This window comes from Bos indicus, chromosome 27, assembly GCF_029378745.1.
Source record: "Bos indicus isolate NIAB-ARS_2022 breed Sahiwal x Tharparkar chromosome 27, NIAB-ARS_B.indTharparkar_mat_pri_1.0, whole genome shotgun sequence".
Lineage (NCBI taxonomy): Eukaryota > Metazoa > Chordata > Mammalia > Artiodactyla > Bovidae > Bos > Bos indicus.
Window position 1 is genome coordinate 19,609,246 of NC_091786.1, and position 13,762 is coordinate 19,623,007.

The 13,762-nt window shown below is 41.9% G+C and overlaps 1 protein-coding gene and 1 non-coding gene across 9 annotated transcripts in view; one reads left to right on the forward strand and one right to left on the reverse strand.

The window, feature by feature from the left end:
- MTUS1 (microtubule associated scaffold protein 1) overlaps positions 1 to 13,762 on the forward strand; it is a 187,219-nt gene that overhangs the window by 120,780 nt on the left and 52,677 nt on the right. The window contains exon 1 of one of the 8 annotated variants that reach the window (XM_019953411.2): positions 892 to 1,458. The exons of the other annotated variants lie outside the window; for them this stretch is intronic. Coding sequence (XP_019808970.2) covers positions 1,338 to 1,458 — 121 coding nt within the window. The 5' untranslated portion in view covers positions 892 to 1,337. Of the gene's footprint in view, positions 1 to 891; positions 1,459 to 13,762 lie in introns of those variants that run through there. 8 annotated transcript variants of the gene reach the window in all.
- LOC139180262 (U6atac minor spliceosomal RNA) lies at positions 10,442 to 10,565 on the reverse strand. Its single transcript, XR_011564595.1, has one exon. It is a non-coding gene; the product is annotated as a U6atac minor spliceosomal RNA (small nuclear RNA).

Below are 13,762 nucleotides of genomic sequence, written 5' to 3' on the forward strand. Positions count from 1 at the left end.
ATAGCATCTATTAGTTATTTATGGTCAACAGCCACATTTATTTCTGTTATCAAGCCTTGGAAATCTAGGAAACATGCATAGATCATTTTTTTTTACATATTGTTTTCTTATACTTTTTAAAATTAAAATCTATCAAGAGTTTGGGCTCTTCCTGGTTTAATAATATTAGCTTCACCTAAGTGAGCATTTTGCGGGTGCAATTCTCTTCTATGTCCATGCCTTTCTCCTGCAACATCTTTTAGTTTTTGCCATCATATTTTAATGTACTTTTTACAAAGGACTCTACTCAAGTAAACATTTGCTAGATCTCAATTCTTACTGATACACAATAATCTCACCTTCCTGGTGTTCCTAATCTCAAAACACTACTATTCTTGAGAGGTCGCCTGATATTCTGTAAGTGCAATGAGTCAAGCAGTAAGTGGAGTCTTTAGAATACTGCTTGTCAGACTAATTTTTTATTCCTCTGGAACTATTCAATTATATCTGATAGAGGTATTGCATTAAACTTTAATTGTTGGTTATTAGTGAGGTCTCCAGAATATGAGTGGTAAAGTTGAACTTTAACCTTTCCTCAATCTCTCATTAATACAGTAAAAAGATTTTTTTTAGAAATATAATGGACCTACAGTGCTACCTTAGCTCCAGATGTTATAGTAGGCATCTTACTTAAAACTGTAACTGGGAACACATTTGTCTCAGGTATTAGGTTTCTATATAGGTTTATGTAAAATATCTGAAAAAATGCCCTGTGTTACTACTAGTGTGTGTGTGTGTGTATATATAATTACAGTTTAAATTATAGATATAGTTACAATTTAAAAAAGCAGAATACAGACTACTGTAATGAAGTCTTAATTCTTTATAATTACTAAATAAGTATTAGGCACGCCTCCAAGTAGTTGTTTCCCCTTAAGGATCCTCCAAGCCATCACCGAACCGGTGACATTATTGGTTGTTATGTAAAGCGCCTAAGACCACCCACTTTCTCCTCCCCTTCACCATCTCTGATGCAAACCATAACAACCCCATAGCATGTTCAGTGTGATGTCACTCAGAGGCTGCTGACTGCTGGGGCTGCTAGGAGGAGTTGCTTCAGAGGAAGAGCATTGTTTCTGCAACATCTGGCGGTGGAAGCGGAAGCCAGAAGCACTTGGATAGCTCTGGGGCTTTTCTTTTGTGTGGGCGCGGTAAGCAGCGTCTGGCATGTAGGCATGTTTTCTCTCGCTGTGCTTCTTGGCCTGGGAGAAGAGTGCAGGGTTGGAAAAGACAGTATGTGAGAGCCCGTGTGGGAGCTGGTTCTTCTGTGACATTTTCTTTCCACCTGCTCTGAAGACATGTTGTTGTCGCCCAAGTTCTCCTTGTCCACCATTCACGTCCGGCTGACTGCCAAAGGGTTGCTGCGGAATCTGCGACTTCCTTCAGGGTTTCGGAAAAGCACTGTTATTTTCCACACAGGTTTGTCTGGCACACCTCTCTCCGTACTGTTACACTGGGTGGGGGGGCTTCTCGGTTACCTTGCAGGTGCTTGTCAGAAATCTCCTAAGGGGACAGATTATTGAGGAAAGAAAGCTCTAATGGAGAACCAGGCATAATTTGTCAAAATAAGCCGCTTTCTCTTGTGCTTCAACACATGTGCCTAGCACTTTTCCTTGTCTGCAAGCTACTGTCTGCTTGGCTTGTTCGTTGAAAGCCGAACTGTTGCCTGGATGCTCCCAGCTCTTTGCTCTGACACCAGCCAGATCTGGAAAAAAAAATCAGCACCTGTTCAGTTACATTTTCCTTCACATGATTTCGGAAATGGGAGACAGGTAAATCAAGACAACTAGCTCTCTTTCCTTTAAAGAAGGAGATGAAAAGAGAGGGTTCTGTAGTTTTTCGTTCTGTAGTTCCTCACTGAGGTTGTGACAGGCTGGTTTGGTATACTAAATGATGGCTGTGTTCTCAACATGCTGAAATAAAGCATCATAATGGTTGTGGACAGGTAGGAAATGAATGGCAAATTAAGTTTTCCAAGCTTCATGGCGAAAATGTTTGCAAATCACAAGAGACTGCCTCTAATCTTCCTGCTTGTATCTGCTTTTTATTTTCTGTGCCTAGAGATGGAAATGAATGCAGAGTATATTTTAGGCACATGTCACCTGCCTGCCCACTTTGAGAGGATTCATTTGCCTCCTGTCGCTGCCTGTTGTTTGGATATAATTGCAACTATGGTCAATTAAGTTGATTTCATGCTATAAACACGGGGAGTGCTGATCTTTTGAATCTGGGCTGGTTAGTGGTAACCGTGCTAGGATCCTCTGAGTATGTAAATATTGAGTAGATGTTGTTTTGTTCCCCATGAATGCCGGCTCTTCTGGGTCTTGTTTTCCATCTCTGTCCCCAGTGATTTTTCTCAGCTGACTGCTTTTAGTTTCCCCAGGGGCATCTCCCTGCCCTGTGGGATAATTCCCGTTTTTCTCCAGCACCTCTTCCTCGTGTTTCATAACTCCCCTTGACCTGTCACTGGAATCTGCCAGCCAGAATCTGCCAGCCTTTCCCTCTCGGTCTGAGCTGACAGCTGAAGGTAAATGGAACAAGTTCCTAGGGAAACAGTGGCTGTGTCTCTCCTAGCCTATACACCAGTCATTTTTCCCAACTTTAAAGAATAAAAAGGTGAAAAATAAAGATAAAAGGGTACCCTGTATTTGTAACAATCTGTAATCTAAAATAGCTCCCAAGTGGCTTTTAATTTTAACTTAAAAAAAAAAAAATCAATCCACATTCCAAGTTAAAAAGAAAATCAGACAGTGCAGAAGGTTGTACAGTTCCAGGTGAGCCTCTTTATTACCCAGGCCCTGTGCCCTCTCCACAGATGCAGCCACGCTCGTGGGGGCTTGTTTATCCTTCCAGTAATTTTTCGAGTCATGTGTAAGCCCATGTAAGCTTTTTTACCCCTTTTTGTTTTACAGAAATGGAAGCATAATATATACCCTTTTATAGCTTACTTTTAAGCATGGATGTATCTTAGATTTGAATGTTAAGGCATTTATCTACCACGTGCGTTTTAGCAGTCATATAACATCCCATTGCTGACTGAGCCATGATTTAAACCAATCTTCCATTAGCAAACATTTTAGGTTGTTTCTACTGTTTTTATGAAGCAGATAGCTTTACAAAGGCAGCTTAAAACTTTTATTCCCAGAGTTTGACTAATAGTGACACTTGGGGCATATTTTATGTTTTGGATTTACATAAAAATATTTTTAACCATTCATTTGATGGCCATCATAGTTTCAGTGTACTTAAAGGTGATCTAGTTCTTCTGGTTTTACACCAGGAGGTTGGAGGCCCAGAGAATTAACTTGCCCAAGGACACACAGCCAGTGGCAGAGATGGGACTAAAACCTGGGACCTCTTGGTTTTGTTTTTTGTTTTTTTTTAGATTTTTTTCCAGCTGTGAATCTTGCTGTAATTCTGTTAGATCTAGTGAATAGCCATGATGGAAAAAAGAGTTTTGCATGTAGGAAGCATTTTATAATTAAGAATATAATTCTACTTAGCCCAGAAAGAATCTTTTATGAGCTTATCCATTTTGCACAACTAGAGGGTCTGAGAAACCTTCCAATAAAAAATAGACTGAAGTAGTCACATTTCTTCTTATCCACCTGGGTTGAAAACAGTAGAAAAAGAGGTGGTGTTGCTATTGGTTGCTGCACTGACCGTGGTATTGGCCTGGATTCCAAGAGCCCAGGGTTGTAGCCTCGGTTCTGCTGGTAACCAAGTCAGTGACCTTGATCACTTAACCAAACAGGGATACAGAATAAAGGAATCAGACGAGATGATTTCCAAGGTCCCTTCAACCTCAAATTCTCTGAATTTTCTGGCTCCAGATTTAAAAGTCCTTGATGTGTTACTGACACCTGAAAATTATTCTTATCTAAACGAGTTCTCTGCTTATTTCCCAAACTCAGCAAATACTGATTTCTTTCTCTTCACACCATCGTTGTTTGGCCCTTAGTATATCCTCAAAGCCCCCACTGTTCTTTCTCATTTAACCACAATTCATGGGTTGCAAGAATCTATGACTCTGTCTTGTAAAATCCCTGTTGTTTTTACCCTCTCACTATTCTGCGGGCATGCTCAGTCACTCCAGTTGTGTCTGACTCTTTGCGACCCCAAGGACTCTAGCCCGCCAGGCTCCTCTGTCGATGGGATTCTCCAGGCAAGCATACTGGAGTGGGTAGCCATGCCTTCCTCCAGGGAAGCTTCCTGACCCATGAATCGAACCAGGATCTCCTACATTGCAGGCAGATTCTTTACCAAGCTACCAAACTACCAAGGAAGCCCAGTAATATTGGAGTGGATTGCCATGCCCTCCTCCAGGGATCTTCCCCGAGTCTCCGATGGCTCCTCCATTGGCAGGTGGGTTCTTTACCATTGTACCACCTGGGAAGCCTTCTGCCTGCTCTAGTTCAGGCTTTATTATTAGGCTGAAGCATTTGAAATTGCTCTTCTCAGAGGTCAAATATCAACAGTTTTGTCATCACCCAGTCTAATACTTTGGAGCTTTTTGAAGGATTTTATAATTTTGGTCTTTGCCACCAACCAGCCTTTTCCCTGCTTCCAGATTATCTTTTCACATTGCAGGGTCAAGTCATTCATTTCATAAATAAGTATTTGTTAGACATGTCCTGTGTGGCAGGTACAATGCCAGATGCTGATATTGTAGCCAGGACTAACTCACACGTAGCCCCCTGCCTTCCCACAGCCCACAGTTTACCACGGAGTCAGGCAAAGACCATCAGACAGTCATGGTACGACATGGACTAGGTGTCCAGGCAGCTCCCGGCAGGTGAGGCTGACTCCCCAGGTCTTCCACGGGAAGAGCCATGTCAGCTGGGACCCCAGGATAGGAGGAATTAGCCAAGAAACAGAGGGTGTTCCAGGGAGAGAAAATAGCATGTAAAAGCCTGGAGGTGAGGAAAGCCTTGAAGGTGAGCTCCTTCAAGAAAATGAAAGAATTTTAACACATTGGAGCATGGACTGTGGAGGGGGAGCTGCCAGCAGTAAGGTGGTGGTTATAGGAGTCCAGATGGAATGGGCCCTTTTACCAACCTTTGCTCAGGGTGCTGTGTGCTGTAATATTAATAAATTGATTGGCAAAGTGTGCTGTCCAGTCCAGGATACAATTTCCTCTGTTAAACAGACGCAAGGAATGAATTTGAATGTGTCAGTTTGGGGTGATGTTGCAGGACGTCCAGAGTAGGCGAAGACGGTAGCATCCCAAGAGGGCCCACACCTGCTAAGAGGGCCCAAAGTGGTTTCACTGACTTCACCAAAGCACCCGGTTCAGCGTAGCTCAGAATTTTGCCTCAACGTATTCATTTCCATCTTATGAGTCAGCAGAGGGAAAGGAATCATCTCTGTAGAAATATTTCTTGCCTCCAGTTCTGTTGGAATCTGGGTTTTCTGTGCAGCTGGGGATGAGATACTTGTACTCATTATTATGAAAAGTGCCAGTTTGAACCTCAGAGTTGATATTCTCACTGACCCAAGTGAAGGCAATTCACTGCACTAAGAGAATTCTTTCTGCTGAGCTAGTAAGAGTAAAAAGCAATTACTCTAAGCAAAGAGGGGAGGTGTGTATTTACACATACTCTGAGGAAAGGCAAGAGGAGTATTATTAATAACACAAGATATTTTCATTTACTTGAAGCCACACTAAAGAGAACCATTTTGCCTAGGTATTTGGTAAGAGTGAGGCGGAACAGGATTAAGTGTTTAATTAGAACGAAAGTCATTGTAGTGTTCTTATGTTTGGTGTTCACTTTTCAGACCGTCCAACAGAAATGCTTTTAAAATAGTTTTATGTATGTATTTTTTGCTGTGTGTGGTCTCTGTTGCTGCAAGGGCTTCTCATTGCTGAGGCTTCTATTGTTGCAGAGCACACGCTCTTGGGCACCCTGGCTTCAGTACTTGCGGCATGTGGACTCTGAAGATGAACTCAAGAGTTGTAGCGCACAGGGCTTAGTTGCTCCGCAGGATGTGGGATCTTCGTGGATCAGGGATCGAACCTGTGTTTCCTGCACTGGAAACATATTTACCACTGAACCACCAGGGAAGCCCCAGAAATGCTTTTAGGTGCAGTTTGTTAAGACAGCGTGGCTTAAAAGGAGTTTATTTGTCTCACGTAGCAAGAAGCAGCTCTTACCTTGTTCAGAGGCTCAGCAATGTCAGGATTAACACCTATGCTCTTTTCTTAGCCTTTTTCTCATGAATGTTGCCTCATGATCTCACAATGGCTGCTGCAGGCAGCAAAAACAAGACCCTGGGAAGGGGCAGTGCCCTATCACTCATGCTTACATCTCATTGGCTAAATCTAAGTCACATGGCTGTTTCTACCTGCAAAGGAAGCTGGGAAATTGAGTGTTTCACTTCTCCAATCTCTGTAGTGCATGCAGGTAAAGAGAGATTAGAGCCCTATTACAGCAACTGCCACAGAGAAGGCAAAACTAATTTCTCAAAAGCTAATACTGATAGCTTATAAATAAGGGCAGTATATCATTTAACAAGTTGAATCTTGCAACACACCTCATCGTTTCTTCTCTTTTAGGATATGAATTTTTTTTGGTAATGATCACCTAGTTTGTAGCTATGTTAATTGGATACTTTCAAGTTATTTTATGGTTTGGACATAGAGGTTAATATTTGATTTTGCTCTCTTAAATGAATTAATTTTCAGTTATAGTACACTGAGAAAGAATGTTCTCAACATTAAATGTGGTTTTATGTATTTTAAATGTGTCAATAAAAGATATATTTTATTAGGAACATACATGGTGGAACTCATGGTCATGCATTAAGGTGATGCTAAATTTTAATTTCTCTGTTTCTCTCACACATCACAAAATATAGAAGCCAGTGAAAGCATTTTAGAAAGCTTCCATAAAATAACTATATATAGTTAGAATTTTTTGTAAGAAATTAAAATATTCAGTCATTTGTATAATGCAAAAAGACATCAAAAGGATCAAATTCAAGAACAATAGAAGAGAAATATGGCCTTCCACCACCCGCTTTGTTATCGCTTCTGTGAATCCACAATTTTCTTTGCAGTTTCCTGGAAGGCAGCTTTGAAAGTTACACTGGCCTCATGCCACATCGATAAGCATTTACTAAGAACTGGTTTTGTGAGTGGCATTATGTTAAAAATGTCTTGGCATAGATTGATACTGAACTCTTTGGTATGGCAGTCTTATAGCTTCAGCTTTGCTATGACATTAAAATGTGCCCTTTCATAGTTATTGCAGTCTATTTAAGAGAGCAGTGATATGTTAAATGAATTTTTACTCATAATAGGTAATATTTTGATAAGCCTTTAAAAGTTAGATGTTGAAAGAAAAAGGTAAAGTTTTACCATGCCAAATTGTGCTTTAATGTGGCATCTGTTTTCATATAAACATAGAAAATAAACCATACAGTATAGTTTGAAGTTGGATTCAGAATGGGAAGGAAAACAGTGTTTTTCATCTGGAAAAAATGGAAGAATGTGGCACGGGAAACATATATAGTAAATGCTTATTTAATTAGAAACATTGAAATATTTAGGTTGAATTTTAGATATTAGAGAATCACCCTATACATGAAATAATACAGATTATGGTACTTTTTATTAGCTCTAAAGCATGTTTCACAGCTAGTAATAGTGTTTTATTAATAGTATGCACATTACTGTTTTCTTAGGTAAAAAGACAACAGGTGTGTTTTTAAATGTATCCAAAATTGGACATTATTTTTCTTATTTGACTTAGGTAATACTTTGGGTTATTTCAGTACCTGAGAAAGAAAGAGTTAGTTCAGTCATGTCCGACTCTTTTGAGATCCCATGGACTGTAGCCCGCCAGGCTCCTCCGTCCATGGGATTCTCCAGGCAAGAGTACTGGAGTGGGTAGCCATTCCCTTCTCCAGGGGAATCTGCTGGACCCAGGAATCAAACTTAGGGCTCCTGCACTGTGGGCGAAGTTTTACCATCCGAGCCACCAGGGAAGCCCTAGCACATGAGAGTCCTTTATAAAAGGCATCAATTATGTAGCTCTGGGTAACTTTAATACCAATAAAGCTTTTTGCATGAGAGACTGGGCTTTTTCCTATTGTTCCTTGTTACTTGAATTTTAGACATCTCATACTCAAATTATTTTTCCATAACTGGTTAATATTTTGAGAACAACATTCTCTTTTTATTTATTATTTATAGTATCTGTGCTGTGCTTAGTCGCTCAGTTGTGATGGACTCTTTGCAACCGCATGGACTGTATCCCGCCAGATTCCTCTATCCTTAGGGATTCTCCAGGCAAGAATACTGGAGAGGGTTGCCATGCCCTCCTCCAGAGGATCTTCCCAACCCAGGGATCGAACCCAGATCTCCCGCATGGTAGGCGGGTTGTTTACTGTCTGAGCTGCCAGGGAAGCCCATTTGTATTAGAGAAATTCCTAATGTTGAATGTTTTAATTGGCTATTCTAACTTTTGTTTCTACTGTCTATTAAAGGTAGTCTATCGTCTTTAATTCACAATAAGGAGATTTTTGACCCACTTTGGGGATTTATTTTCCCCACTCAGATCTTTTGTCTGCATGTGCCTTGTCAGCCCTGCTGCTCTGCTGGGGGCCCTGCTTGATGAAGAACACGTGATTGCACATGGCCGAGATGTTAGGGACACCGTCTGTGGCCGTGGAGCACTGACCCACGGGGCCTGGCCTCGTTGACACAGTGGTGACATCACCTAAGCTGGCTAGCTCAAGGTGGAAAAGTCCAGAAAAGACAGTTTTAAAAATCTGACAAGGTACATGTGCTTGCAGTGGATACAGCAGAAGGGCCATGTAGAGTTTTGTTTGTTCTTGTTTTGGAAATGGTTCCTTGTGGTGACAGAGTGTTATTCTTGGTGCCGTGTTCATCCATGTAGTAAATTTAAAGGGTCTTGGTGCATGCCGTCATCGCTGAAATCAACAGCCCAGCTCGGCTTTGTGATGCCAGGCATCTTCTCAGGTTCCTATTATGATTCTTCAGACAAAATGATCCTTCAGACAAAAACAAAATGAAAGTTCATATGACGGCTTGCATTTAATATTTCCCGTCATTTGTCTTAGTAACAGAGAGAAAGCCAGTCCTGGAGCTGCTATCCTGTGAAGTGACACCTCAGTCACATCTATATCTTCTTCCTTGTGCTCTGAGGATAGCGAAAGTGAAGGTTGCTCAGTAGTGTCCGACTTCTCTGCAAGCCCATGGAATTCTCCAGGCCAGGATACTGGAGTGGGTAGCCTTTCCTTTCTCCAGGGGATCTTCCCAACCCAGGGATCGAACCCAGGTCTCCCACATTGCAGGTAGATTTTTTACCAGCTGAGCCACCAGGGAAGCCCAAGAATACTGGAGTGAGTAGCCTATCTCTTCTCCAGTGGCTCTGCCTGACCCAGGAATCAAACCGGGGTCTCCTGCATTGTAGGTGGCTTCTTTACCAACGGAGCTACCAGGGAAAGACCTATCCAGTTTGTTCATATACATTGTAAATAAGTATAACAAGAGACGCTTGTTCCTTATTTTAAGTTGAGATAAAAATTCAGATTTTCTTCCCCTACTATGAAATTCATGTTTCAGATGAAATTTTTGCTTGTTAGATGATTAAAAATATTTTCATTTGGCATCTTTGGAATTTTTAATGTTACAGGCATGAAATTTTACTACTTGTAGGTATTTGCAGTATGCTCTTCTAGTCCTGAAACAAATCCAGAAACTTAACATAGTAAGGTGCACTTCTATTATTTAGAAACAAACTGATGGAAAATTAGTCAACAAATTGACGGAACTGATACTTTCTTAAAAGTATTTCTGAAAAAAAAATTTTTGTTTCAAATGTAATGAATTTCTGTTAACTTTTATTTACAGTTGGTAGTCCATTTTAAGAACATGAGAAATGTGCTTTGCTTTCCCTGCCAGCCACATGGAAAATGTTTAAGATCAAGTTTGGTTGGTTTTTCAGGAAAAGTTGTCTAAGCAATAATTATCCTGAAATAAGAGTATTTAATAGGAATATGCCTTCTATCCTGTAATCTACTTTTGAAATTAAAAAGTGAAACCATTTTACATGTGATACATGGCACTGCAGCAGGTCCAACAGTCTAGTACTATAAAATTTTAATAGGTGTCTTAAGGCACTCCTCCCCATCTGCCTCCAAAAGAATTATCTTGGGTAATTTTAAAAGTCTAAACACCGTGCTTTGTTGAGCTTGAAATGTTCCACAGTAAGCAAATGCCATACCTACCTAGAAGTAGAAAAAAGTTACGTGTGGCTTCTACATTATGATTACTAAGAACACTTCTAGAGCAAACTCATAGTGAAAGGAATATTGAAAAGGTTTATACAAATTTAAGCTAATAACACTGATTTGTTTCTTAGTTTGTTTACTTAAATAATGGTTAGATGCCATGAACCAAGTGTCAGCACCTTAACTATAATAGGCATGTTGTTAGGCTTGAGGGCTTCTTCCACTCTTGTCAAGGCGGATGCTAACTTCCTCCTTTCGTACAACACTGAGTAATGATTTCTTATAAAATCTTGGTAAGACCGTCTAGATTTCTGTGGATCTGCAGTTCATTAGACCAGGAAAGTGTGTGTTAGTGGGCTTGCACTGTGTGTGCTGTGTTTAGTCGTGTCCGGCTCTTTGTGACCCCATGGACTGTGGCCCACCAGGCTCCTCTGTCCATGGGGATTCTCCAGGCAAGAGTATTGGAGTGGGGTTGCTGTGCCCTCTTCCAGGGGATCTTCCCAACCCAGGGATTGAACGCAGGTCTCCCACATTGCAGGCAGATTCTTTACCATCTGAGCCGCCAGGGAAGCCCTGGCTTGTATAGGGGCAGCATCTGGGACAAGGGGAAGTAAAGAACCGATTTGCTCCTGGGGAAGACACCCCAGCTGACAAGTCCATTTGGAAAGCCTTATGGGGCTGGTGAGGCTAGAATAGCATCTTTTTGGAGAATGAGGAGCAGGGTATTAGAGTGTAGGATGCCTGCCCACCGGGTCCCTCGGCCCTCTCTCTGATTCTCACATGCTAATCTGCTCCTCTGTGTGTTACCTCTGAGCTGCAAACTATGACTTACCCGGGAGTCCTCTTGATCCAGGTGCTCTGCCTCGTAAACACATTAGTCATTTCCTGCCGGTTCTCACTGCCCTGGCCACGAGTCCCTCCCCGACCCCGGGCTTCCCTTTGCTCACCCCTTCAGGTCTCCCCCTTGCCCTGCGTCTCCAGGCCCTTGCTCAGCACTGCTCTGGGTCTCCTACCAGGATAAACCTTGTATGGCACTCCTGTCTAGCCTGTTTCTGCTTCCAGCCACATCCTCTTACTTTAACCTCAGGAGTGCTTTGCTGTCAGCACTGAACGTCAGGACCTCCAGGGCTCCCATACTTCTCCGCCTTGGTGTTTTCTGCTCTCATATCTGTCTGCCAGACGTACAGACATCCATCCACACTGTGTCTCCAGCACCCTTTCTTGCTGGTCGCAGATCCAGGTGTTCCCCCCATCTTCTCACTGCACTGTGTGTACGTAATTCTCTTTCCTAATTAGCATATGGCCATCGGCAGTGGCCTGTTTCTGTCTCTGCGGCGTAAAAGTCCGGGACCAACTTGCTAGAGGCACATCCAGCAGACATTTGCTGAAGGCACAGGGGTCATGTGGATCATTGTTTCAGAACTGGATGCTCCCTCTTATCAGAGCACATATTTCCAGGTAGTCCACATTTAAGACCTCGTTGTCATGGAATTTCTCCCTCAGCATAAACTGCCATCCTCAACTGCTGAGCAAACACTGACAGAAAGAGCCTGTGGAGAGACAGGTGTCCCAGGAAGTGTTTCAGACGAGGAGGTTCAGATTAAAGTAGAAAGACGACTGGCCAAGCTTGTTAGCTCACTGCTTGTGTTTTATTAACCCACAAGCCTTCGTTGTCAAGGCAGTAATGTAGCGGAAGGCACATGCCCGCCAGTGACCATCACCTTTGCAGATAGCTGTGTGTGTGAGTTAAACAGGAAGAGCTGACTATCACACACAAGATGTCTTCGTGTATCTTTGTAGGGCACCGCCCTCTTATACCTGCTTCCACCACCCCCAAGACACCAGGCAGGTCCACCTGCCCACAGCAAAGCCACACGGTAGATTTTGATAAACATTTGGTGAGTATATGAAACAAATGTTAGTTACTGAAGGCTACGTATAATTTTTCATTCGAGTCAAGGCAACCTCTCCTCGTAGGTCTTGTCTCTTGCTTGATTTTAATATTCAGAAAGCCAGCAGATTCTGTCAGTGGCTTGTTCTTGCCTTAGAATGGTTGTATCCTCAGCAGCTAGGTTAGTCCCTGTCTGAATGGTTAAGTCTTTCAGAAATAAGTGTTTTGCCTTGAGGGGAGGGGGGCGGGGGTCTGTGTGCCTAAGTGACTGAGCCTGAAATATGGGCCTGTTCTTCCTTCAACTGTTTTCTTTAAGAGGATGATAAATAAGTTCTTTAGGCTGGTTTGAAATTTTATTAAATTGAGATTTCTGAGTAGAAAGAACAAGGAGAGTAAACAGTGTTATCCAGCTATTTTTCAAGTGAGCAAATGTCCTGGACTCAGGACTTTGGTTTTCCTGATGGGGGTTTCAGTTTCATTGGAGTGAAGTCCAGGAAGGTCTGATCAGACACACAGTGGTAATTATCTTGTCAACATGCATCTGAATCTATGTGAAAGTTAACATTTAGTTTTAAGATTTCTGAGTAAGTTGATTCTTTGCAATTAGCCTCTTAATGGAGATAATAAATGAGATTTTTTTAGTTTTAAATAGTTGTATTCTCAAAATGGTAACATGTTAATAAAGGGAACACAAGGGCAAAGTTTGGTTCATATTAAGCTAACTTGCTATAATAATGAATCCGGTAGGATTTAAGGGAAACTGTTGATTTTTGGCATTACAAAATACTCTGTTTATGAGCACTGGGGCTTTGAGCATCATTGGAGATTTTTGCATGGTCTCTGATCTTCCATTCGTCCAGGGGTGAGGAGGGAGGGAAGGATGCTCAAACTGGGTCATCAGCTGTCATGTGGTACATCTGTGTCCTCAGGGAGCACAGTATATGGAGCGGAAGATTGAGGTCACAGTGTGCTTTTCCAGCTCTAGGTAGAGGGCAGTCTGTATGCTTATTTGCTCTTAGGTTAAAACTTGAAGATATGTAAATCTATTCTGAGAATTCACATTCAATAGAAGCTGCATTATTTAGATTTCTGCCCAGATTCCCCATAGAAAAAACATGGATTGACTGTTTGCTTGATGGTTAAGTGTTAAAGATTGAAGCTCAGAGTTCATTTTAACCACCTTTAAAAAATATTACATTTTAATTTTGAGTAGGTAATATATTTGTTGTAGTTGTTTTAGTCACTAAGTCATGTCTGACTCTTTCTGTGACCCCATGGACTGTAGCCTGACCTCCTCTCTCCATGGGATTTTCCAGACAAGAATACTGGAATGGGTTGCTATTTTCTCCTCCATGGGATCTTCCCAACCTAGGGATGGAAACTGAGTCTCTCACATTGTGGGCAGATTGGTTCAGTTCAGTCACTCAGTCATGTCAGACTCTTTGCAACCCCATGGACTGTAGCACACCAGACTTCCCTGTCCATCACCAACTCCCAGAGCTTGCTCAAACTCATGTCCATCAAGTCCATGATGACATCCAACCATCCCATCCTCTGTCGTCCCCTTCTCCT